Source organism: Elgaria multicarinata, chromosome 3, assembly GCF_023053635.1.
Source record: "Elgaria multicarinata webbii isolate HBS135686 ecotype San Diego chromosome 3, rElgMul1.1.pri, whole genome shotgun sequence".
Taxonomy (NCBI): Eukaryota; Metazoa; Chordata; class Lepidosauria; order Squamata; family Anguidae; genus Elgaria; species Elgaria multicarinata.
The window spans coordinates 112,864,862-112,892,854 of NC_086173.1; the positions used below are offsets into that span (position 1 = coordinate 112,864,862).

The 27,993-nt window shown below is 40.6% G+C and overlaps 1 protein-coding gene across 1 annotated transcript in view; it reads left to right on the top strand.

Annotated features, from left to right (window-relative positions):
• Window positions 1-27,993, top strand: part of CACNA1D (calcium voltage-gated channel subunit alpha1 D) — a 256,993-nt gene that overhangs the window by 210,394 nt on the left and 18,606 nt on the right. The window contains exons 43-45 of the mRNA XM_063121273.1: window positions 20,418-20,531; window positions 25,611-26,002; window positions 26,647-26,673. Of these exons, the coding sequence (XP_062977343.1) occupies window positions 20,418-20,531; window positions 25,611-26,002; window positions 26,647-26,673 (533 nt within the window). The remainder of the gene's footprint in view (window positions 1-20,417; window positions 20,532-25,610; window positions 26,003-26,646; window positions 26,674-27,993) is intronic.

Here is a 27,993-nt window from a genome sequence, read left to right on the forward strand (position 1 = left end):
TTTTCTGTTCAGGCATTACGTCTCAATGCAATTGTTCTTGTCTATCCTTTTTGTAGTGCTCCCACCTCATGCCCTCCAATCAGGAGCGAGGCTAGTATGATATGTGGGTACCAGTTGAACCTCCTCTCCCCACATCAAGCCATTTGGGGTGGGGGTATAAAGTGATTTCTTTGCTTCAGTGGGGAATCCTTTGCTGAGGGGTCTTAAGGCAGGCTTAAGACCCCATAACTCCTTTTCCTAGCTATGTCCAAACACACAACAATGGTATGTTGTCAGCTGTTTTGTCATATTTATAATTTATGTTATAAATAAATATTTATAATATATTACTTTGTCTGATTTAAGAACATTCACTATGACAAGGTTTGAGAACTGCTGCTATAGATGAAGCATGGTTACATTTCTTTTCCTTCCACCGTGCCCCTGAGTCATGCTATGATATGATCGAGACTTTATTGGGTCTGCAAGCTGGTGTGTACATTACACAGTCGTTTTGATACAAATGCCTCAGGTAATGTTTGTTCATGTGAACATGAGCTAAATTGATTACTTCAGCATGGAACTTAGAATGAGCACTGATTGGAGGGCTGATTTTTATCACTAACACTCCATCCTCCCTAGCTTTATGGCAGATTGCCGAGCTGTGAAGCCTAACTTCGGGCTTTTCTAGTAATGGCTTGGGTGACAGCAGGAAGAGTTCTCAGATTTCAAATGCCAGATAGGATACTATATATAAAGATCTGTGCTGGTTATGCTATTTTTTACTACTGTAATGGAATCTGCATTACCAAGCACCACAGTAGTTATAACAGCGGTGGTGCATGGAAGAAGATTTCCATGGCAAATACTGCTCAAATAAAGTCTTGTAGCAAGGGAATAACAGTGATTCCATGTATTTTGCACAATTCATGGGGCTTAATTTGCTCTGATGGGATTAATTCCCATGTCTGCAGTTTACTTATCATTATTTGTAGAAGGGAAAGTAGCTGTTGTTCTACAGGCAGTCAAACATTTATAGCATATATTCCCTTAAAATCAGTGATCGTAAATATGGGCCAAAATGCAGGCCACACTTGTGAAGGCCCTTGACAATTTACAAATTCAGGTCCTTGCTTTCCCCCCGCCCTTCAAGAATTTGCTCCTTTGATTGCCTGAGGGGTCATGTCAGGAATCATCCCCGTTCCTTGTCTAGGTTTAGAACCCGTGCATGGATTGGCCCTTTCCTTGTGTTCGGAACTGTCGAGATGGCAGTGGGGAAACCACGTTGATGGAGATTTCAGTCATGGTAGTAGTGATTACCTTTTGACTGTTCTGGAATTTCTTGGAGCCTATAGCTCCTGACCATCAGCTATATGATTTCTGAAGTGTGTCACCATTAAGCTTTTGCTGTGAGATTTCCTGCAATAAAGAAGCCTCACTGATCTGGGTGTCCCGTGTCAGTTTGCCAGAATGTATGTTTGCCTGAGGGAATGGGAAACCTGACACTTTTACAACCTACAATGTAGGGCAAAGTATGAACCAGACAAAAATCATGTATATTTTGTACAAATGTAAGAGTTTGATACACTTTTCAAATGAATTTTAGGAATACTTGGAATATTCCAATACACGGTAAACTTTACTGAAAGTACTGACATATGTGTGTGGGGGTGAGGGGCTGGTTGAAAAAGGGCTCCTAATATGACACAAACATTAGATTTGTTTGAAAAATCCACACGGGTGGCTAAATATACTTTTTGCAATCAAAATTTGAATACTGTCACATATTGACATATGAGTTATGGGTTCTTGCCTTTTTTAACTTCGTGTGTTCTAGATCTTAGTTGTGTGGATCTTAAATAATGTGTAGTTACAACCATTTTTCTTGGCAAAATATACCATTGTATACATGCAAGTCTCATGGGTGACTGCTCATCTTTATTGCCCACTCGTGCGGTTGTAAAATTTCCCATCATTACCATGTCTCCATAATTCCTCATGCAGGTTTATGTATTCTCTGATGACTCTCTCTATGAGAAAAGGTTGTCTATGGGCATGGCTAGACGAGGGGGATGGAGGGCGACGATCTCATGACTTTATGATTATGAGATCGTCGCTCTTGTCTACACGCAGCATGTGACGTCCCAGAGGAAGAGGACGTCGCGCCCGCCATTTTGTTTTGTTTTTTTAATCAGAAAAGAGTGCAGGAGCGCTCCTGCACAAAAGTTAAGGTGTTTTTTTAAAAAAAAGCACTCATCCCGCTCCCCAACCCCCCATGGGCACAGAGCTCCTGTGCCCAGGTCCCAGCTCCTCGTGGTTACTCTCAAGGAGCCAGGACAAAAGCACGACGCTGGGCCACAAGTTCTGAGGTCTCAGGATCATCCCAGGACCGTGGAAAAATCAAAATAAAACTGTAGGGCAATATCCCAGGGCAAGGGAGTGATCATTCCTCCTTGCTCCCGGGATCCCATGTGGATGCACAGGGATGATCCCAGGGCGATCCGCGGGATAAGCCCTCGTCTAGCCATGCCCTATGATTACTGGATGTTGAGACATCGCAGAGCCTTTTAAAATGTTTCTCTAGCTACATGGGAGCTGCTTTTCTGTGAGCTGGTATAAAGTTTATATGATGTGAGAATGTGGGCTAATCATGTGGATCTTTTCTACAGAATCAGCATCTCTCATCTGGGCAGGATGCTGTTTCTATGGTTTGGATCTGCACAATCATACAGACAGCACAGGAATTGCTCATGGGGAAATGGCTCCCATGTGACATGGCTGGGTAATGTTTAAAGTGGGTCTTGTACAGCTTCCAGGATTTATCCCTATTTCAGTGGCAGTCTCCTGTTATGTGCCTAATACCTAGTAGCAATGATATTTAGCTCAGGTTCATCTCATCATACCAAAGCACTTTTTGAACTTGTCTACAAATATGAGATCTAAGAATTTTCTCTCCAAACTCATCTTAATAACTTGTGACGGTAAAAAAAAAAAAAAAGGGGGGGGGGAGAACTTGTGCCACAGTGCAATATAAAATCCAGAACCATAGACTGATTTCATGAGCATTCAGTTAGGTCCCAGGTCACCGTTCTTTCCTTCCTCCCCATGGCCATTTCTGTTTATCTTTGCATAAAAACTTAAAGCAGGTGCCTTATTCATTATTCTGTCCCAGGGCTATTTAAGGGACCACCTGTCTCATTATGAACCTCTCTGATTATTAAGAACTGTAGGAAAGGCCCTCTTGAGGATGCCATTACCTGCAGAGGCCTGTTTGTTGGTTATGTGGGAAAGGACTTTCTCCTGTGGAGTGTGCTCCCTCATGAACTATGATTGAACCTAGTCTCTTGGCTTTTAGAAAGGGCGTAAAAATACATCTTTTGAAATTGGCCTTTTCAATTATATAGCTGTTTTAATGTTTTTCGGTTTTAATTCGCACGATCAAAAGCCACCCAACATGCTGTGAGCCATGGTAAGTGCCAGCATAGGCTGGGCGCCATTTGCATAATCTCACTTTAGATTGCCCTTGACTTGTAGAGAAAAGTATATCATTTCATTTATTTATTATGTTCCAATACTACCCCATAGCTGAAGTCCTTTGGGTGATTCACAAAGATTAAAAACCATTAGAAATACATTATACACAATGCAACAATGTCTACATAAAAACGTAAAAACAGCACACATACAGACAACATATAGCTAAAAACAATTTTAAACAATAAACCAATCAATCATGTCATCTGAACCTGGGCAGCATGGCTTGTTGGAAGGTGAAACACCTCTCAAATAACCCCACAACCACGCATGAGTTATGTATAAGGCACTGTGGCTTGTTTTGAACGTGTAAACCAGCCCCATTATATTATGGTTTTATTGTTTTAAATCATTGTACAATGCCTTGATGGCTTCTTAGCCAATTAGGCGGCATATAAATGTTAATAGTAACATTCATTTAGATACCTTTGGGCCTGTTCAGACAACACGCTAAGCCATGGTTAGGCTGCTAACCCTTTTGCAGCAAATGGTTAATGACTGTGCTTAAACCATGGTTATGTATCCTCCATGATTAGGAATTGTTCACACAACACACTAAGTCATGGTTCATATGACATGCTTAGCCATCATGTTTAGCTCAAAATGCTTAACTACTGTTTCTTAGCATGTCGTCTGAATAGGGTGGTTGTTTAATAGTCAAGGGCAGTCTAAACTGGCAGACCCCACTTTAGAGCTCACAATGAGTTGAGTCCGAACATTCCATTCCTCTGATGGAGGGGAGCTTTCATTGACAGAAGGACTCTTTTCATCTGAGGAAGGTGACATTTTGATCCAACACTGTTTGGAAGTTTGTAGTTCAATCTGCACTATTATTTCCTATATACACATTCAGCAGTTTCTGTGATTTTCACTATTTTGTGTGAGGGAGTTTTCTGAGTAATTAGGTCGGTTTGAGTTCATTATAGTGTGTGTGTGTGTGTGTTTGTGTTTGTGTTTTCAGCAGTGATACATTGATTGCAAAAGATGATTTGATGACGTTTGTGGCAAGCTGCTGCCTTTATCAGCAATGTAGATCAGCTGCTGTCTATAGCACCCGACAGATCAAGATCAGAGATTTATGAGTGGGTTCAAATGTCTGGAGCTCTTAATGCTGTGGAAATCACCAGAGCCACGAGAAGACCCAGTCACTGTGAACCTAAGGTGACTTTCGAAAAATGCAGGGTGTTGCAGTCAGAGGAAATCTACAGAACTATAGAGAGTCAGCCAGGGTATAGGTGGATTTTCTCAACCAAACAGTTTTTCCAAGGAAAGGAGTTTTAAAAACCACTTCCTCACTCTTTTAACTATAGTTTCAAGACCTTTGAACATCAATCGTGACTGTATACACAATGATACATAGCTTTCAACATTATGATGAAGGTTTGAATCCACTGGTGTTTTCTGTCAATGAAACAGATTTCCTCCCTCCACCCGAGGCCCCCTTTGCAACCCCAAAGGAGGGTCTCTAGATGGTTGGGGGACCCTCCAGAGAAAATATGGTGGGGGCAGCCTGCAGAGGGAGAGGGGATGATGGGAAACCCATTCCATGAACAGGTGTCTGCTCGTGTGACATAGGATTTAGGCCATAGTTACAGACAGCGAAGTGTCAAATAACAAACTTGTAATTGTAAAGAATTAAATATCACTGTAAAGACAACAGAATACACAGATCAACTGCATGCAAGCAAACAAGAAATACGGATGAAACCAGTATGAGGATAACAGCTCACCAAGGGTTGAAGAGCTCTGTTGAATGGGGTAGGCCAGACTTCTCCAACTTGGCACCTTCCAGATGTTTTGGACTACAACTCCCATCATGCTGCTTGGAGTAGAATGAGGTTAGGTTAGGGGAGACTGGGTTAGGCTGTGATACATAAAAAATCAGGTGCGGGGGGGTGGGATCCCTGAAAGTCAAGTGGAGGCACTTTCTGCCAGCCTTGTTGCATATGCCTAAAGCTGGATCCCAGCCTTTTTAAAAAATATATATTGTTAACTATTTCTAATCTTTGGAATGGAGTGAACTGTATTTTAAATCAAACACACATCACGTCCTGGGTAATAATTGAGTAAATATTGATCATAGAAGGGAAATGTTAGCTATTTGAGAAATACATAAATATAACGCCATAGGAATATGTTACTAGTAATGCCAGATTCCAGTTACTGTTAGCTAACAGCTAATAGAATGATGTGGCCTACCGTATTTCTTCGATTCTAAGACGCCATCGATTATAAGACGCACACTAATTTCAGTACCACCAACAGAAAAAAAGCTTTGATTCTAAGAAATAATAAACGCACCCATGATTCTAAGACACACCCCGTTTTTAGAGATGTTTATATGGGAAAAAAGGTACATCTTAGAATCAAAGAAATACAGTAATACACAGAAAAGACAAGTTGGATGTTTTATATGTTGGAAGTCTTCTATACTTGAAGACTTCTCTGCCTGATCCAAATATATTATTTAAACCTTATTTTATGCTCCCATAGGTATACCTTTTTTAAAATATCTGAAACAGTATTTTCTATTGCCATAGTTTAAGGAAGAAGAACTATAAAGACAATGAATCCCAGCAGAAAAGCACTTGCATGCTTTGGTATGCACTCAAAGCATGTAACCCTATTTGATTTGCCCTTTATTTCCATCTGAATTACAAACAGAATGTGAAGCCAGGCTTCAAAGTCCTTTTGGCACATGGTTAAACCATGTTCAGTTGTTACATCTTCATTGATCTAAATATGGTTGAGATAGTTCCCTTCCTTTTCATTCTCTCAAATTCCAAAGGGATAAAAAAGTCTCACCGTTTATTAACCCAAGGTATTGGGCTATGTTTAGCAAGCTAAGCCATGGATCCACTGCACATTTGAGACCTAATCCAGGATTAAGGTAACAAAACATAGTTACTCTGAACTATGGATAAGCATAATGTCTACACTAATAGCTCCATCCAACGAGTGTTTTATTGCACACTCGTTACTGGGCACTCACGGAGTTTGTTCAGGTCCCTCACATGATGTGGCCTGCCTCCCGTGTGCCTGTCACCCCTTCTGGCCTTCCTTGTGCGACAGAAAACCCCTCTTTAAGTCCATTTTTTTAACTCAGAATTGCTGCTCTCTCCTGCTGTGTGCAGGAGAAGCAGCACCATTAGAACAGCAGACTCAATGGGCCTCGTGCTTGTTGTGTACTTCCTCTTTTGAAAAGAGGAAGTAACTGAGGAACGAAAACTCGAAGGTAGGGAGCATGTTAACCCCCGGTGTGATGGAGCTTAAAGCCTTGGGGAAAACAATCCTATGGGCCCTAGATAGCTTCTGTGGGAGGGGTCATAGGATATTTCGTATTCCTGGATCTGAGGTTGGAGTCAGCACTATGACCTTGTACCCGTGAGTCTGAGATCCCCACCCCTACCCCTCCTCTTTGCAGCTGGTTCAGAGAGGACCGCTCCGGCTGCCTCCCTGAGGTTGCAAAAGCAACCTCAGAGAGGAAAGAAAGAGGTTGTGCTGGTGGGTGGGGATGTGCAGAACCACTTATGCCGTATCCCCAGGGCTCCCTAGCATCCTTCCCTGCCCCTCCGCAATACCACAACTAGATGGGCATAAAACGCCCATCTAGCTAAAATGCAGGGCAGGAAGAGAGCAGTGGTGAGGATTGCTTCCACCGCTACTTCCACTCTGCATTTGAGTTTGGAAGCTTACAGCCATCCCCAGAGGATTGAGCCCCAAGAGCATTAAACATTTAAATGCAAGTAGGTTTTGATCACAAACAGGACTCTAGAATGGTTAGATTGTTTGCCATTTAAATTTATTGATGTTAAGATAAGGGATATAATTTAAAAAGATTAGATACTATTTCTCCAAAGTAAAAAATAATTTACATAGTTTGCAGAATTTTATTGTTCACAGCTTAAATCAATCTAAAACATTTTCCCTAAAACTCTTTTGTAACAATTTCTGGAGAACTCACTACAAAAATATGGTTTACTGTCAAATCACACATTATTTTATTAGATTTATATCACATAACGTAACTTCCATACATCCACATTATACCATATTAGCAATACAAACAATTAACAGCATTAAAATACATTGCAAATCCCAAACTGCAAACTGGCACACTGCAAGGGAATAAAGCCTGAGCACGTTATTTAACGTTTTATTTATCTGGCTTATTTGTTTGCCTCTTTTAAGCATTTTTACTGTATAAATATGTACTTGTATAAATAAGTTCATATCTCAGCAGTTGTCAAGCTGCAGCTCATAGGATAAGATGCTAGGATCTTGGTGCATTGGAAGACAGACTCTAGTGCTATTGCAAGGTTTCTATAACTGGGTTCAGATGACATGATAACCAACAGTGGCTTAAATAGTCAACAGTGGCTTAAATAGTCAATGGTTGGTCATTGTGTCATCTGTTGAGACTTTTTCGCATTTCGGTTGGTTATTCAGCCAAAATAACCAATGTAAATAACTAACGCCGTGCAGAGTTGATTATTCGAACAACTGCTGGTTATCATGTCATCTGTCAGGCACCGTTGACTTTTGGCACACACACTTGGTTATTTTCAGTGACTACAGAGTTCCCTGGCAAGAACAGCCAAAGTGGCAGCTGCTGCTCTAGTCCAGCCAGCAGAACTTGCAATGGCTGATGGGATACCAGCAGCAGAACTGAGGGGCAGGTGATGTGTCAATCAAACACACCCTTGTTTAATAGTCAACTTGACACTGCCTTAATCCACACCACAGTTGATTGTATTCATGTTGTGTGGGGAGTATTATTATTATTATTATTATTATTATTATTATTATTATTATTATTAATTTATATAGCACCATCAATGTACATGGTGCTGTACAGAGTAAAACAGTAAATAGCAAGGCCCTGCCGCATAGGCTTACAATCTAATAAAATCATAGTAAAACCATAAGGAGGGGAAGAGAATGCCAACAGGCACAGGGTAGGGTAAGCAGGCACAGGGTAGGGTAAAACTAACAGTATAAAGTACTCCCTCAATAATCAACCGTGGACTTGACTATTAACCCACCATTGACTATTGTGTTGTCTGAATGCAGCCTTTGTTTTATATGAAGAACAATGACGTGAAGGTTGTTGTGATCGGTTTTCTTAGATCCATTGTACACTCGCCTAAAAGTCTTTCTGTAAGTGTTGTGGGGAAATATTAATGCTCATAAATCCCCATCCCCCCCTTAACTCTGCAGACTCTTCATAAAAGGAAAAGAAAACTTTAGATAATGTATGAACTAACCCTTAGTGAGCATTTCTCCTAATTAAACATATTATATCAGCCTTTTCCTCATTTTCCTCTACCTGATCTTATTTAGAAAGCAACAAAACAACAACAACAACAACAATAATACAGTACTATGCGAGCGGGGGTACAGTTAACTATTTGTCAGTAGTTATAGAAACTTAAATTGATGCCCAGTACTCATAATGTTGTTTGCAAAATAAGTGTTTAGCAGAGCATGAATGCCTTTAATTATTAATGTCTAATGCTTAATATAGCAGTTTGCCTGTTCATTACATTTCCCCTGGAGAAATACATATGGATTATCTATACCTGTATGATTACAGCATATAACACAATGAGAAAGAGAGAGAGAGGCTACCATTAGTCATTTCAAAAACAGGGCAATGCTAGTCTTTGGGAAATGTCTATAAATTTAGAAGAGATTTTCGGTGGTCATCAGATGCAAATGGGTTTGGCACGTCACTGTTTCAACTTCATTAGCCTGCCATGTTCATCTTGAGCTCACACCAAAGCTCAGCTGGATTTGACGATAGAACACAAAGCCCTTTGTATACAGAGAGTGAAGGGAACACAGCTTCAGGGAGTTGAAATAGGATGGGCTCTATGAAAAGAGGTTCTGAGGACTCCAGGCTTGAGTACTATGTTTCTTACATTCACTGCTACAGTGTAGGTGCCCTGCTGTTTTAATTTGTTGTTGTTGCATGGTTTACATGTGTGGGTGTCCGTGTAATCAATTTTGTTATTTTGTTAATTTTTTTTATTAAGTTCTGATTATTGGTAAAGTAAAAATTATCAGAATAAGTATGCACTTCATTTCCTTTGCTGTAAACCAGTGTCACCACAAAGGTAGCAGCAACAGTTCAGACATTTATTTAAAGTATTCATATTTGCTCTCATGATATTTGCTCTCATGTTATTTGCAAGCTTTTAACTTTTCTGGCTGTTTACATTTCAGATCAGCTTGGTTTCACAAAAAAATCGTATTTTTAAAACATCACCATACAGCATTTGCTTTTCTAAATGTTTACTAATACAAGTATTAAATCTTGTATCTGTTACCTGCTGTAAGTGAATACTAATGCTTTTGATGGGTTTATAAATTTCATGAAACAAGCACTGTATTTTTTAAAAGGGGGGAAACTTTTATAGCAATTATTGTATAAGAGTTCAGATAAAAAATCTGCCATCTCAAAAAAAAAGTCTTATTTATAGACTAGGATTTCTTGTAGGAATTACAACCAATTTCACTTAAAGCTGAACTGAACACTGTTTAACATAAATGAAGAATTTTGTGGGAAAGCTCTACAATTTATATTTTACTATAAGGGATATGTGTGTGTTTGTATAATAGCTTTTATTGCAAGTACATTTGTAAATATCGCCTTCTTAAATCTAAATGTTTACCTCCTAACTGAAGGGGAGAAAATGTGTTGATATTAATTAAATCTAATTTAAAAGCCAGTACGTCTAAAAAAGGGGGGGGGTATTATAATAATATAGTTTGTCTTTGTTTTAAAAAAAATCCTTGTAAAGTTGTATGTGGTTACTTATCAATGACCTGTCCAGAGAAGTATGGTATCTGGTAATCACGTGGCATGCTTTAATCTTAGATATTGGGTGACTGCAGACATTTAAAATAACAGATGTGTGCATCTGTTTCACTGTTTTCTTTTTCAAAGGGAAGGCTGTTATTATTTGTGATTTCAGAAGTTGTGCAGCATGCCGTGTGTGTGTGTGTGTGTGTGTATTAATGATAATTGCGGTCTTGAAAAATGGCAGCTGTTGTCTTGCCTCCCAAAACACAGCTACATTGAATTATCATGTCAATTGGAAGTTAATTATTTTTGTGTGTTATGCAACAGCCTACTGAAGAGTCAGCCCTGCTCTGATTAAGTAATTATGGTCACCTGAAATCCTTGGAAGTCACACTGCCTCAGTTTAGGATTATTTGGCCCCATTGAACTCATGGCTCTCTTTTCTGACCACTGGGTCTTGAACGGCTTCCTACCAATCGTCAGTGGAAGAAAGCACACAGTGGACTTTATTTGGTTTTTTTTATCTCCAGCCATGCTTTATTTCCAACCTTCCTCATCCCTAGCTGAGTAAGATGATAGCTGCATCAAAGGCTGATCATGAGCTGGTTCTGTGGCTGGGCCCCCAATCTACTATATGATTTTAAGACTTGAATACTGGTAGAAGGACAACTATAATCTTTCAGCTATTGGGCGGTATAGAAATGTAATATATAAATAAATAAATAAATAAATAAATAATCAAAATGGTGCAGGTGGTTCCCCCCTCCCCAGTATGTCCATCTATGCATCAAGTGAAAGTGTAGGCCAAGGAGTCCAAAATACGTTTAGTAATGCACTCCTTATCCCAGTCCCACCCCATCCCAGGAATCATTTTATAGGGTTGTGTCATATAAAAATGTAAAAAAAAGTACCAGGGATAGAAGAAGGAGAAAAGTACACAAACTTTAGAATGATTCATGACTGTTCATATGCAATACTTCAGGTTGTATCCAGTGGTGTCTTTCTGGGAGTGGAATGGACAGTGCCAGTAGATCTCACTAAGAACATAAGAGTCATGCTGGATCAGCTGTCGACCAGGGATCAACAAGTAGAACATTATTTATTTATTATTTATTTATTTATTACATTTCTATACCGCCCAATAGCCGGAGCTCTCTGGGCGGTTCACAAAAAACATGGGTGCAACAGCACCTTTCCACCCATGTTCCTCAGGAAATGGTGTATACAGGCTTACTGCCTCTGATACTGAAGATAGCACATAGCCATCAGGACTAGTAACCATCAATAGCCGTCTCCTCCAGGACATTATCCAACCCCCTTTTAAAATCATCCAAATTGGTAGCCATCACTATGTCTTGTGGTAGTGAATTCCATAGTTTAAGTATGCACTGTTTGAAGAAGTACTTCCTTTTATCTGTCTTAAATCTCCCACCAATCAGTTTCATGCAATGACCCCTAGTTCTAGTATTATGAGAGAAGGAATTGCTCCTCATCTTTGCAACCCCTGCATGCCCTGGACGGTTGGGGGAACTTCCAGAGCAGTTTTGGGGGAATGCAGGGGGAGGAGGGGGAGAAAAAACCCCATTCACAAACAGAGGTCCACTTGAGTCATGTTGGTTTTAGCCCAATATATGTCATGTTCTAATATTTGGAGTTGAATCTTATGTGCTGTTACCTAGAATTAAGCTGTACTGTTTCGGTGGGGATTACTCTGAAGTAAGTAAGTCTGCATAGGATTGCTGTCTTCCAGTGAAGGCTAGACCAGTAGCCCTTAACTTTTTCCAAACTAGGTGCCATCTTTAATTGAAATATCCATCCATTTCTTACTCTCCCCACCCCAATATATTGCTATGGTAATAGTGGTACTGTTTCAATCCACCTTAGGTCAGGCTGAAACTCAGTAATGGTCCCAACCATCAATTGAAGACCAATGGGCTAGACAGATACAAATCTTTCATTTTGTATTTCTCAAATGAATATTGCATCTCAAAAAGAATTTGTTGAACATAATAATGATAATATATTTATTTGTTATCCGCCTCTCCCTCTGGATCAAAACATTGCTTTCAAGTACTCAGGTTTCAAGTGCTTTCAACCGCTCTCGGCTTTCTGAGTACTCAGCATAGGTTGAGAACCACTGGACTAAACCATTTTCACTACAAATATTATGAGCTGTTTGGATTGGGCTGTTCATTGTTCACCGCACTACACATGTTGTCTAGTTGAGCAGGTCTAACTTACATCAGTTAGAGTTACGAATTTCAAGACTAAATTGGAATTTGAAAATAATAAAGAATATTAACACAGCAGGTTAATATATTTGGATACAAAATAAGGATAAACTTAGTGCTTTAGCATTTGCTTTTTTAAAAATGAAAGAAATAATGGATTTTGTCTTATAAATAATTTGAATTATTTAATTATGACGTATATGGGCTTGGATGCAGCATTGACAGTCTATCAGCGGAAGGATACCATTGGCAGAATGGGACCTCTGTATCCTCTCCTCCCCACTGCAGACACCCACACCCACACATTAAATCTGCTCTGGAATGTTGGGCGAACGTCTAGATGAGATTTGGAGAGTATACAAGGGGAGGGAGAGGATGTGGAAGCCCTGTTCCACAAGGGTATCCTTCCACTGGCAGAATGCCAATTCTAGATCCAGCCCATTAACTCCATAGAAGCTTAGCAGGCGACTGACTCTGGCCCATTGTTTATTTCCACTTCGCGACAAAATTCTCATATTCTGTGATGTATCTAGGAAAGAGCTCTGAACATAATAAATGTCTGTGCTGGAAATGTATGTTGGCCAGCTGGGCATAAATATTGCATTGTACTTATAATGGAAAGTTTAATCTGTTTACCAAGGGCCTTGCTAGACTAGGCGTTAGTGCGGCGTGAGGCCCGGTTTCCCTCCTGTGCATCCAGATCCGGGGTCAGGCCATGCTGAAGCCTGCCTTAAGCCGGCATAAGTGAATTCGCTTATGGTGTGGAACGTCCAGCAGGGTCCGTGGCTTTTTGTGGCTACTCACTTACTCGCGAGTAGCCGGGAAAAGCCACGGACTGGGCACAGCGCTCATATGAGCGCTGTGCCCATCGGGCTGGGCGGGATCCCGGTGGGGGGGAGAGAGGGGCAGGGGGGAGGCCGGACCTGCTAGGAGAGAGGGGGGAAAGCCAGACATCGGGGATGGCACGGGGGGGGGGAAGCAGGACATCAGGGATGGCAAGGGGGGGAAGAGCGGACATCAGGCCTGGCAAGGGGGGGAGAAGATCGGGGACGGGCCTGGCAAGGGGGGGAAGAGCGGACATCAGGCCTGGCAAGGGGGGGGAGAAGATCAGGGACGGGATGGGGCCTGGTGGATGGGGGGAGGACGAGCGAGCAGGCAGGGGGGAATCAGGGGCAGGGAGAGCGGGGGGGGGCTTTATTTTTGTAAAAAAACCCACATACCTTCTCTCCGGCAGGGCTCCGGTGCACATGGCTCCTTTAAAAAAAATTTAAAATGGCAGACGCTACGGGGCTTCCGTTGCCCCATTGCGTTGTGCGTGTGGAAGCCAGCGACGGCGCGTGCTAACTGTAGCGCGCTATCGCCCCTCCTCCCTGCCGGCTTATCCGGCAGGTCTAGCAAGGCCCCAAGATATAAGTTTATTCCCCAATGTAGGATTGCAGCCTCAGAAAACCTGAGCCTCTTATGGTTTCTGGAACTGGAGATTTGTTTGCTTGCTTGTTTGCTTACTATATTTATATAAAGCTGCCCAATAACATTATTCCTTGGGTGGCTTACAGATAAAAAAGATAAAATACAATTAAAAAGAATAATATGAAAGTTGCAGCATTAGAATTTCCAGCAGAGAAAAGAATAAAAGCAGATCACTAGCAAATATACAGTGCCTAAATAGCAATTCGGAACACTAAAAACAGATTTTGAAAACACCTGGGAGAATAAAATAAATCTTTGCCTGGCCCCAGAATGGCCATAGAGAAGTTGTCAGGCCAGCCTCTCCATTGAGAAGTTGTCAGGCCAGCCTCTCTTTGGTACTCACCTGTTTCATTTCATTGGGTGGGGGCACCTGGAGCAGAACCTCTGAAGATGATCTTAATCTTCAGTAGAGGTAGTTATATGTGGGAGAATGCAAACTTTCTGGTATCCTGATACAATACGTTAAAACATTGAGCAATAATTCAGCCTGAGCGCTACTACACTGCTCTAGCCAAAGGTCAAAATGTCAGGGGGATCTGTCAGACCAGCAACAGTGCCTGGGGGAGGGCAAAAAACAGGTTAGAATTCTTTTTAAATAAATAGCAGACCAAGTGATACTCCCTGATCCATATAATGCTTTCCAAGTTAAGTTTGTTCTCTGATCTGGGTAACTCAAGATCTTTTTGGCTGCTTGGCAGAATCTTTATATGATTTTAGGGGTTCTGCCTAGAAATAATTTCTAGCCTAGAAATAATGTTAGAAATATTTATTTATTTATTTATTTATTTTATTGGTTTGGAAGGATGCAGTGGAGGCCAGTGGCTCTGATGTCAGTGGGGCTGTGAATCCACTCTGGGTTTCGGTCAGAACTCTAAAGGAGCTATCCAAGGTGTGAAGGACATTGGTGAGCTCCTTTAGAGTTCTGACTGAAACCCAGAGTGGCTTCACAGCCCCACTGACATCAGAGCTACTGGCCTCCACTGGAAAGGTGTGCCTCTTTGCCATCAGACGTTTTTTCCTCATCTCACATCTACTTCTCACCTTGGCTTACATCCAACTTCACTGGAGTTAGGTTTGACGAGGACTGAGAAGTGATCTTTGCATGTGCAGTGGGGCTTTGTGATTCTTGTTCCCACATCCCTTAAAAATCCACTTCTCAAAATGATATCAGTTGTAGAGTGTGATCAGACGAGTGCTTTATCGCACACCTGTTACTGCCAACTCATGGCTTCTCACCATGCTGCCGTCCACCTCCCACAGGTCTCCCGCCCCTTCTGCTTGTTTTCCCATCGCAAAAAAAGACCTGGAAAATCTGACTTTGTTCAGCTGTAGTAAAATGTGCCACCATTTACTGCTGTATGCAGGAGGAGCTGCAGGATAAAAATGCCCAGTGAATGGGCATCAGGGTGATTGTTTACTTCTTTCTTCTCCGTGTAAAGAAAGAGGAAGTATTGTGGGATAGAAGCAGGGGAGCAGTGGTAAGGAAATGCGATTCCACCCCCTGATGACGTTCTTAGAATCCTTCCATAATATAGTGTAAAGAGCTGCTTGAGGAAAACTGCAATAATACCCACATATATGCTTTTTCACACCTAAAGAAGGCCTGGGAACATAGGAAATTACTTTAAGCCAGATCAAACAACCCATTCCTGCTACCTTTATCTTTATTTTTGCCCTTCTGCTTATTTGTTTAGTTGATTTATTTTATTTATGTATTTTTATATACATTTTTGAGTTGCCTGTTGGCTCAGATAGCTCCCCCCCCAGGTGACTTGCAATTTAAACTTAAAACAATGTAAAACTTTAAAAACAATGTTACAGTTTAAATTCTGCCTTTTGCCACAAACAGTTTGAAGGCAGTTTACAGAATAGTAAAAACAATACAACCTAATTTAGAAATCAAGATGGGATGGCACTATTTCTAGGTGGCAATTTGTGCAAGAGGTTTGAGTCAACGTCCACAGTGCTTTGAGCATCAATTACTAACTTGATTTTCACGGGGAGCATTTCTTTCCGCTGTGTCAGCTTTGATAGAATAGACTGTCTCCAAGCAGAAGGATGAATGGAGAGGGTTGGCTGAGTGTGATGGCTGGGGAATAGGGCCGATTCTCACATTCTACCCCCTTTTAACTCTTCATTCTGCTTGGCAATTTCCTAAGAGGAGGTCATTGGTCAGCTTCTGAGAGACATCAGCTTTGGATTTATTTATTTAATTAATTAATTACATTTATATACCGCTGCACAGCCGAAGCTCTCTGGGCGGTTTACAACAATTAAAAATAGTAAACATTAAAAGTATACAAAAATTAAAAAAACATAAAAACAGTATAAAAACAACAGATGTTAGGTGTTGGATATGTTTTTCCACATTTGCTGCCTAAAACAAGACAGGATGCAGATTGACAGGTTTGTGGCATTGCTCTTATCAAAGAACAACAGGAAACATAAACATCTCCCCATAAGCTAACTTCTGCTTACTGTAAGGATAGAGATGGATAAATCTTTCAGTTTCTCTCATTTTTCCTGTCTTAACTTTTGTTTGTTCCAAGCTTTGAGAATTTTTTCAATCTTAAGTTCAGTGTGTCCCAAGCACTGAGATTTTTTTTTAAGTTCACATGAACACTCATATGCATTTTGTGTGTATTTCTTCTAATACATGGAAGTTTGCACACCATTTTGCCTAAGATTCACATTTTTACAAGCAATTATCCAAATGTATTGCATCGTTAACATAATTTTCACTAATACATGAATTTTCGTGTGCATGTTTCTCTAATATACACATTTTTGTACATTTGTTTTGACTGAGAACTTCATTGCAAAATTTGGAGAAGGGATAATGGATAATTTCAAGGGATAACTGAGTTTCAGTTGTGTATTAGTTTTAAAATGTGGTATCAGGGAAATTCTCATTAAAATGCAAACCAAACAAATCTCTCCCCTGTCCCTATCCAAGGACATTTGAAAGGAGATACTCCAGGTTTTGGAGTATCCAAGAAAAATGGGTGTGGGCCATACAAGACTTCAAATGGCCTCAGGGTCCAGTACGTTTAATTGATTTAGTGAAAATGTGTTTCATATTTTGATTTGGCTAGTTGCTGGAAGTAGCTCAGGTTTAGCTACAACAATTACAAGCACTTGTAACACAAGAAGACATAGGCTGTTGTTAGTGGCCCAGGGTGTTCATGAAAATACACATTGACATAGTGGCACCTCTGTAACCACACAGGGCACATTAGTCTACCTAAATCTCTAGCCTCTCCCTCCTTCCTTGGAATAAAATGAGCAAGATCTCCAGCCATTTCCCATGATTTACACAACACACCATAGAGAAGTGAATTAAAGTGAATTAAACATTTGAGAGCAGAATGAGTCATGATGCAGCTGAGAATAGTCCTCTCTGTGGACAGAAAAGAGAATGTTTACAAACAGATACAGAGATCAGTTTAGGAGGATCTCATGATCTGGACTTAGTTGCTAGAATTAACAGTGTTATCTCAGGACATGGCAATGTGCTCATGTCTCCACATTACAGTGATGAGATAACAGCTAGTTGAGGCATACACTCATATTTGAACTTGGCAAACCTTTCAGCCTTTGTTGTCCTTTAATTGTACCATCATATTTGAGATGTGGATTCCTACATATTTAAAGTCTTGTATAGTGTTCTTGCACTTCCAACAAACCAGAAATCCTGCAGCTCTTGTAATAACTGATCTAATTTTCCTTATTGATTTGCTTTGTTACTTCAGGGCTGCATGGTTCCCATCAACCTAAGGCTGCATCCTGTCAAGCTATTCTGAAGTCCATGTTTGAAGTAATTAATCACGCTGGCTGCAGCCAAAACTCAGTGGAGTCATGTCAGCCGTAGCTAATTGGACTGCATGACTGAGTTATAGTTTAGGTTACTAAGGACAGGTTTTATTTCTTGTATTTAATAAGCCACATGAGGGCCTTTTTCCAAGATCATGCTGAGTCAGTAATATGCCTGACAAACACAGATCTCAGACTAGACAGTCAAATTTGGAGTGGCACATCAAAAGCAGATCCAGGCTGAATCCTGCACGTGCCATTGATCTAGTTGTAACTCAGTGCAGACTGCCATGAGTTGAAACCGCGAAAAGGTCTTCAGGTATAAATGTTTGCCACATTACTTTCTGATTAAGGGAAAACTATTTGTACATCAGTTGTATTTTTGCTCTGACTTATTATTATTATTATTATTATTAATAATAATAATAATTGCAATTTAGTATAATCAATGATTACATGGTGTAAACATTTTGAAATTAAGAAAACTGCCTGTTACTGTAGCCCAGTATATACCATTTCATGACAAAGGGTGTATCTGTTTCATTTCCACAATTTAGCATAACAGTAGAAAATAGCTTCTCTAAAACACATTGGTGCCCTGTATTACAGAGCAGTCCCACGCAGATATATTCCACCTTACATATGGTATTCCCACTGTTCCTCTATCCACCAGGCAGGTAGCCAGAGGCTAACCAAAACACTTGCAGGCTGTGTGGATCAGCTGTGCTCTATGCCACCTTCAGTCCTTGAAGCAGTCTATTTTATATGTGCCTTTATGGCAGGGATGTGAATGGGAAGGGGGGAACTTTAGCTCAGGGATGGGGAACCTCCAGTCTGCAGGCTAGATCTGGCCCTCAGAGGTTTCCCACTTGGCCTGCAAGCTTCGTCTGCAGGCACCAACCCTTCTTTCAGCTTTCTGCAGTTCTTATCTCGAATCAGAGTAGCTAACCTAATCTGCAAGCATGAGTTGTGCGATATATTTAATATGGCCAACGATTAAGCAAATATGATAGCTCTATTAGCTTTGCAGCCAACTTATATGGTTTTAAACCTTTTTGTGCCAGCATTGAGGTGCTTAACGTGGGGGTGTTCAAAAAGCATCACACTCTGCATTGCCAGCATACTTACTAATGTGAATGAATAGGATTAGAGGAGCAGATATATTTGTACATCTTAAATGAAAGAATTGATCATAGATGCTAGGTTGAAACTGAATGTGAAATAGGGATCAACCTCTTTGGGCGAAATGTGCTAACACTTGGGTGAGATGCTAAAATGGGGTAGGGTCTGGATAACCCACCCACCCAGACAGCGTGCCATGGACCAAATGACATCACATGGGTGGGGCCATGCCCCAGACATCATTTGCTCCCCAGCCAAAGAACAAAGATATTCTTCTCCCTGCCTCCTTGCAAAGCCTATGGTAGCATCTAAGCCAGGGGGTGGAGCTTGGAGAGGGGAGTGGGTGGGGCCCACAGCAGGAGCTCAAGCTGCCACAGGCCAGCTAGTTAATCTCTGTGTGCCAGATTATGGGTACGGGCTGAATGTTGACCACCAGTGCAGCAGTGGAAGTCCGCTAGAGTACAATTCTTCCTCCTCCCCCCGTAGCCCTCTATGCTTTTTGAAAATCTGCTCTAGAGGATTTCACAACCCCTCAGAGCAATGAGCAGGGGGTTGGACTCGATGGACTTGTAGGCCCCTTCCAACTCTACTATTCTATGGTTCTATGACTATGCAACAGCCTGACTATCTTGGTACTGAATGTGGTGTGATTGTTGTAAGGTATGTTAGATCCCCCTTAATTGTGCAAAACCAGACAATGTGGTGTTACCATTCTTCTTATTCTTCCTTGTAAGCTTATTCTAGATATTTCTTCACCTAGTCTTCTTATTAAATAGGGAGCTCCAATTATTCCCTTAGAGATGCAAAAGCTGCAGAAGTTTCTGTCCAATCACTCACATGGATTGTAGGATGAAATGTGAACCAAGTCCCATAGCAACAAATGCAAAGCCACCAAGTCTGACAAATACAAGGTTTCAATGAAGTATTTTGCATGGGAAGTGCTATTGCTCAATTAAAAATCGATTGAGATTAAAAGTTTGAGGTACATATACCTTCAAACCCTTTCAAGACTGACCTGATTCTGGTCTGCAGTACTTCCCACCCTTGATTTTATTAGCATTGTGCAGCCTTCATGGTTGCTCCCATGCCACTCTAGTATATATATTTAATGATCCTTTCCCATGTCGTTTCCAAGTATGCTTGCAAACTATGCAGGCAATACTCAGTTCTTGGGGTGGGTGGGGTTCATCATTCACATTGTGCATATCTACATCAGTAAGCAGAACCACATAGGTGACTTTTCTTTACACATACCTGGACTGGCAGGGAGCAACTTCAGAGGCAGCAGCAACCACACCAGTAAAGGTACATGTCAACAAATGCCAGTATGGTGCTATTGTGAGAACTTTACAAAAGCGATATAGGTAAATATTCTTAACACCAATCCCTTAACTGTCATAAATCTGAAAGAGAAAAGCTGGTTATTTCTAATGCATGATGATTATGTTTTATCCATTTAGGCTGGACTAAGGACACTTCATGACATTGGACCTGAAATTCGGCGAGCAATATCCTGTGATTTGCAAGAAGATGAACCTGAACAAAATCATCATGAGGAAGAGGAAGTTTATAAAGTAAATGGCCATATGACAGATTTGTTAGCTCCACCTTATGAAGTTTACTATTTGCTTAGTAAACTTTGCACGTATTCAGCAAGTGCAAAGTTTATGTTTAGGAGGTTTCGTGAAGTCCATTTATTCCCAGTTAGCTTACTATTTAGATTGTGTCTTATATATGAAACAGAAAATAGGAACATTTCAATTTACTGTAACTGTCTGTTCTTGAAAGTGCTGGGATGTGGCAATCTTCTACTTTTGGGAAAGGACTTCCAAGCAGAGCAATTGGCAGGAAATGATGCCACCCAGGGGAGGGACTTCCATTCTGACCCCAGACAGAGTCCAAACTACGGAAGCTGTCATCCAGCCTTCTTTGACCTGGTACTCTCCAGATGTTTTGGACTACAACTCCTGGCTGGGGGTTTCTGGGAATTGTAGTCCAACACATCCAGAGGAACCAGGTTGTGGAAGGCTGCCATAAGCTCTATACTACCAAATAACAACTTAAACCATCTCACTAGGTTAGTGGATAACACGTTAACAATAAACTAAGAACAGGATATCATCACTTTACGCAGAGACCCTCACAAGGCATTTTAGCAAGTCTTTAAAATCTACTATAAGAGAAAGGTCATCCCACAGAACTTGAACTTGCTTCGTCTGAGCTTATGTTCATACTGAATACGTCAGCAGTTCTGGTTCCTTCCTCATGATACCTCTGATAGACTGCTGCACCATGAACCTCCAAGTCTAAATTACTCCTTTTCTGGAGTTTCCAAGGTAGGGGAGACTTTTACTTTAGGGATGCAGTCCATCCCATTGGGCAGGAAAAGCCTACTTCCAGTTCTGAACAACCTCCTGCTGGACACTATGCCAAAAGCCATGTTTGCTGAGGAATATGTGTCAACTCAATAGTGTTTCCTAAAGATGCAACTGCCACATGACCACTTTGCAAGCCAGAACAATAGAGGGCCAAGATCTGTTGGTGGCTGAGGTCATCAATCCCCCGAGGGAATGTGCTGAGATGGCCAATGGCAGATCCTTCCCCACCACCCACTTTATAGGTGTGGGTTATGCAGTCTCACAACCACTAGCAATGGTTGAGTTCAACACCCTATGTTCCAGGGAGGAAGGATGAAAGGAAAGAAATATTCCATTTTGAGAGCCTTCTGGCTATGTAGAAGCTAAGTGCCTTCTTCACCTGCACCATGTGCCACTCTCTTTCCTTCTTCAGAGAGGGATCAGGGCAAAATGAGAGTAGCACCACCTCTTCAGACCTATGAAGCAATGTATTGACCTTGGACATAAAGGCAACGTCTGTCCTCAATGCCATCTTGTCTTACACAGCTCTTTCTTAATCAACATGGCATTTATCTTAAACGTCTGAGGTGTTCCTGAGGTGGCAGGTGGCTATTGGACTGAATGGGGGCTTATTTAGTGCCATATTTCAATCCCTTTAAGGAACCTAATCTGAAAACATCATGAAATGAGAGCTATCCAGGACTCCAGAATGCTTGATTGCACTCAGGGCCCAGAGGGTTTAAACCCGGATGGTAACCAAACCTGCAGGATGGAGCCAACAGCCAAGCTCTTTTCAACCTAATTCCTCCATCTTTACCTCCAGATGAGGGAAGAAGCCCTGATACACATGGCTCCATGCCATCTCAACATACCTGTGGCTTGGAGGCCACCTTTGCTTCTTTGACACAGCTTGAGAAAGATCAACCAACGATTGTGGGATATGTTCTGATAGTAGAGATATTCCTAGGAGATAGAGTCGTGGCCTCCTCACAATCAAGAACAACCTAATAATTACAGCAAAACACCATGTAGTTCAGATAGGAGCTGTACAACCTGTTCCAGGAGACCAGCTTGAATCTATTATTATTATTATTATTATTATTATTATTATTATTATTATTATATGCCCAAGAAGAACAGTAATGTGTGAGTACCTCTATTTCTAAAGTGGCTAATCAAAGTATGATAAAATGTCATTTCAAGATGGAAATTCAAATCAATCCTGGAATCCATCAACTAGGACAACTTCTTGGCTTTGATGGATCTCTCGGAGACTTATTTGCATATTCACATATACCCATCCCACTGGCACTTCCTATGCTTTACCTGCCTGGGGTTTAATACAGGGCATAGCCATTCAGCCTGCCTCAGCACCCTGACTAATTACCAAGGTTCTCGTCGCTCTGGTAGCCCCAGACCAGGTCATCAGGGGCCATATGCCAGCATGCAACCCCCCTTTTTAGAGGCACACATTAACCCAGAAACACACACCATTACAACACATATGCACCCTTCACATATACAAACACACACTCTTCCCAGAATCTCCCCTCCTCAAATCAGCTGAAGACCAGCATGCAGGTCAGCTGAGTTGGATGGTCATTTTCATGATGTGCTGAGCAGGGTTATCTAAACTTGATGGGGATAAAGACTGGGCCCTCTCCACTGATGAGGTGTGCTGTGGAGAGGGCCCAGTCTTTGTCCCTGTTGTGATGGAATGGGGTTAAGGATCAAAAACGTTCTGGAACTTAGCTGAATTATGGAAAAGTCCAGAGCTTCATCCACGGTGGGCACAATCAAAGTTAAGGGGGTTAGCTGGAGGTTCTTCATGGTACACACTGGAGATGGCTCATTCTATCCCTCTGCCCAGTGGGCAAAGTGTGTCCTATTCTCTGATTTGATTGAAGGAGGTTACTGTTGTTCCCCTCTTTGATCAGAATGGAGAGGTGGGTAAGAAATAAATTTATTATTATTATTATTATTATTATTATTATTATTATTAATAATAATAATAATAATAATAATAATAATAACATTTTTAATTTTATTTTAAGTGCCAAAAAGCTCAGAGATGAGCTCTTCCACAGCCTTGCTCTCTGCTAAGCAGAAAGAGCCAGTCTGGAAGGGAAAGCAGAGTTAGTAACCAGGCAGGGTTGGAAGGGAAGTCCCTCCCTTGGCATCATCATTTCCTGCCAATGGCCCCACCAATGGAGGTCTTTCCCAAATCTAGAAGACTGCCCCACTCTGGAACCTGCGGAGAAGAAACAATTTACAGTACTGATGCTCTTACATAAAATCCAGTTATGGTAGTTAGATTCCCCTCCATGTAATGTCTTTGGGCAGGAGGTACTTATGGTACCACTTCTTACACTGCAGAAAATTAACTGTAGAAAATTAATAGCACATCCAAGCAGATATACGAAGAGTGCATCATAGCACAAAATATATCGGGGAGATAACACTTTAATAATCATGATAGAATTACATTTTAAGATATGTTCTGTAGCCATGCCACTTGGGAAGAATCTTGATAATGTGTGGACATATCAACTGAAATTCAAGTGAACAATTAGAAATAAGGTACTTTGGATTAAGAGCGAAACTACATGTAATACTCAAATCTGTGATTAAAAAATATGTCAGTTTTGTTGTTGTTTATTTAACAGTAAATGTGGGACTTTTCATCAGGATCATATCACATGGAAAAGGAAAGTTTAACCCTTCCCTCCCCAACCATAATCTTAATGAAAATCACTCCCCTGCACTGCTAATAGCCATTGGAAAATAGGCTCTCCGTTTTCCCAATGGAAGCAGTTTTCTCTTAAGATTAACAGCAGCACAGGATTGATTTTCATCAGGACTGCAACTGGGAAGGGAAGGGTTAAACCTCCACTTTCCATGCACAGAGGTCCTGATGAAAATCCATTGAGTCTCTTCACCTATCATTAAATAAACAAAAATCCCTGATGTGCTTTCTAATGATCCATTTAGTATAGTTTGGCTGTAAATTCCAGAAACAATTTGTTCTACAGAACAAGTAAACAGACTTAAAGTCAACAAAAGGACTGTACAAAAGCTGCTCAGCTATCCTCACATCTTTCAAAATAGGAAAACAGATCCACACAACTGAACATTGTCAATTTTGGAAATTGGATGTGCTCCTACAATAAATCTAATCCCCATAGTCCATATCTGCAAATGGCAGTCTGCAGTGCTCCCTCGCTTCTCTGACCAGCAAGTGAGGACAACTGTAAAATAAACATGGCCTTTGCAATGTTAATCCCATAAATCTATAATCACGAATGCTTTACAAATAAATAGATACACTGAGATGCCATGTACATGGGCAGTCATTATCTGAATATCATGCTGGGGACAAACAACAGGAAATGACCACCACCTTCATGCTTAGCCTGTGAGTTTCCTAAGGCACCTGGCTGGCTAGCTGGAAACAAATAATTGGATTGATCCAGCAATACTGTCTGTACAACTGAGCAAGAATTCCTGGATTAGAGCCATCATTGACAGTAATAACGGGGGATAGAAGTCTTTTGAGGCAGACTCCTCACCAAATGTTTCTTTCTGCCAATTGACATTGCTTCTGTCTTCTCTAGATTGAGCTCCAAGAGATACTGCTCCTATCTCCATCTTAGTCCTGGCTAGACTGCAGCATCTGGGTTAGGTGTAAAAGGATCCTAGAGTTGCATGTCATTCACCTGTTTAATAAGAAACTCGGAGCACTTCACTGTACGAACCGCCATCCATTCATATAGGTTGAGCTGCATGGATGGTCAACTGGAGCTGCACAGTTGGCAGATGCAGTCGAGCACACCTCTGCTGCCTCTATGAGAACAAATCACAGAACTCTAGTATGGTCTGCAACACCATCATAGTCATGGCATGGCTTTAAGTTATAGTTGCAACAAGCAGATATTACAAATGTTATGCTGCCTATTGTATAGTTTGCAAATGCCATAGGTATGGTTTGGGGTGAATTTATTTTGCTTGGCTATCAATATCAGTAAGGTCTGGGTATCTATGGTTTAATGCTTGTTCATAGGTTAATAAAATAATCACTTCTTGGCATTGCTAGCAGGCTATCAATTTGGCATTGTGATATAGCTGCCATGACATTGGACACCTCCATATCGCTACAGAAGACCCTTTTGAAAACGGCTTTAACAGCCTGACCAAGGACCCTGGATGCACCACATAGAATATGCACATGTAGTGATGCAAGCTTGGTTTCAGCCATATATTATATTAATTGACTGATTATTAACTTCTGTGTTTCAGAGAAATGGTGCCCTGTTTGGAAACCATGTAAACCACGTTAGCAGTGATACAAGAGATTCGTTTCAACAGATCAATACCACACACCGTCCCCTGCATGTCCAAAGGCCTTCAATTCCATCTGTGGGTGAGACTACGGAGAAAAATGTGCATCATCCGACAGGAAACTCTTTATTCCATAACCATCATAGCCATCATAACCATCATAACCACAACTCAGTAGGGAAGCAAGTTCCAAACTCAACAAATGCTAACCTCAATAATGCCAACATGTCCAAAGTGGCTAATGGAAAACACACACGCACTGGAAGTCATGAGCATATATCTGAAACCACTCACCGTCCACACTCCAGAAGTGATCGTCATGAGAAACATAGAAGATCCACCAATAGGAGGTAAATTCCCATATATGTTGAGTTTAGTTCATTCTATATCCAAATCATATTATTGCTAAAGTCTATGTTTTTTGAACTAAAATTGAGTACTTGGCTCTTTATTGTGGATACTAGGGCTAAAAATTTTCAATCCTTTTATTAACCTTTGAGTTCATTTTTGGGGTCTTTTACCACTTGTCCTTGATTATCTCATTTGCCTTGTTTCATTTTGTAGGTTTATTATAGTATAACATCATTCATTTGGACCACTTGATTCAATTGGAACTTGTATTTCAGTACATTGCTTGCATTTGGCTTTTCATTCAGTTATTCTGATTCACTTGACCATCAGTAAATGCCTATGATAACTTCACAATGAAAGACTGCAGAAGTCAAACAAGTCTTTATGACCAGACTATGTTTGACAGAATTAGATAAACTGAATTTATATAAGCATGAATAGCACATTGTGCTCTACAGTACATAAGACAAGAAATAAAGGCAAATTGGTGTTTACTTTTCATTAAATTGGCTTATTGTTTCAAGTATATAGCTTGTTTGTAGATTAATTCATTGAACAAGTACAATAAAAAACTTAACTTATCATTAGTTCATGAATGCTAATTACACTTTCCCCCCTCCATGTTCTTTCCTTTCTTCAATAGATCTCGTTATTATGAAACTTACATTAGGTAAGTACATACAGTGTGAAGTTGTGGCAAACGCTATTAACATGGCCAGATTAAATTAAGCTTGCTTATAACTCATCTCAGAAACAAAAATGACATAGGCTTGGATCCAGACTTAGGCCCAATCTACACCAAGCAGGATATTGCAGTATGAAAGCAGTATGAAAGTGCGGTATATAAAAGGCAGGACCACACTACTGCTTTATAGTGGTATTGAAGTGCACTGACAACTGTTGGGGCCCATTGACACATACCATATACCGCTTTCATACCACAATAACCTGCTTGGTGTGGCTCCTGCCTTTTATATGCTGCTTTCATGCCACTTTCATAGTGAAATATCCTGCTTGATGTAGATTAGGCCTCTGTCATACTTAGAGTAGATCCATCGAAATATGTGGTACTTAAGATTAACTTAAGACCAATTGATTTCAGTGGGTCTACACCAAGTATGACTACCTCTGGATCAAACCTACTATGTGAGTATCATATAAGAGAAATTATTTACTGTGATGCCCTTAGGGATTACTCAGAATATTATGATCATACCATGATGACATTAAAGCCAATAATATTACAGGGAGCATGTGGCTACCACTTACCACATCTCTCCCATGCACCTATCAAATGATTTGAATAAACATATGACATGTTTAGTCTTCCACTGCACCCTGCATGTGGCATCCAGTTAACTGAACTGTGGAAAGGAAAATGCAATGAAATTGCATCATATGTTCCTTTTACTGGACATTACTCAAGAGACATGCAGGGGAGACTGTAATATTACATTAGGTCCTAAAGTTTTGTCCAACTGGTGGGTCACATCCTCACATAAGCCATGGCTGTTTTAAAGAAAGAGAAACAGAAAGGAGGGTTAAGGAGAAAGATAGAAAGATGAAAAGAGAAGGATAGGGAGGGAGAGAGAGGAAATAAATTAGTGATAGTACAATTTTTGTTTTAAAGTTCTCCCCCCCCCAAAAAAAAAGAAAGAAGGAAAGAGCACAGAAAACCAAGTTAAATATGGGGAAAGCTACAGCAATTGCTTATCACTAGTATAATGTTTATTATTGTTTATTATTTTTAATTTATTATTTAATGTTTATTATTTTTAACTGTTGTCAACCACCCAGAGAGCTTCGGCTGTGGGGCGGTATATAAATGTAAATAAATAAATAAAATAAATAAATAAATGCAGAAATAATATATAAGAACAAAATTATAAATGGATGTCACATTGCAGGTTGGGTTAATGTGGGTCCCAAATACATTAAGTTCCATTGATGGCAATGTGGTGGCTTCAGCAATCTCTTCTGTACTAACTTG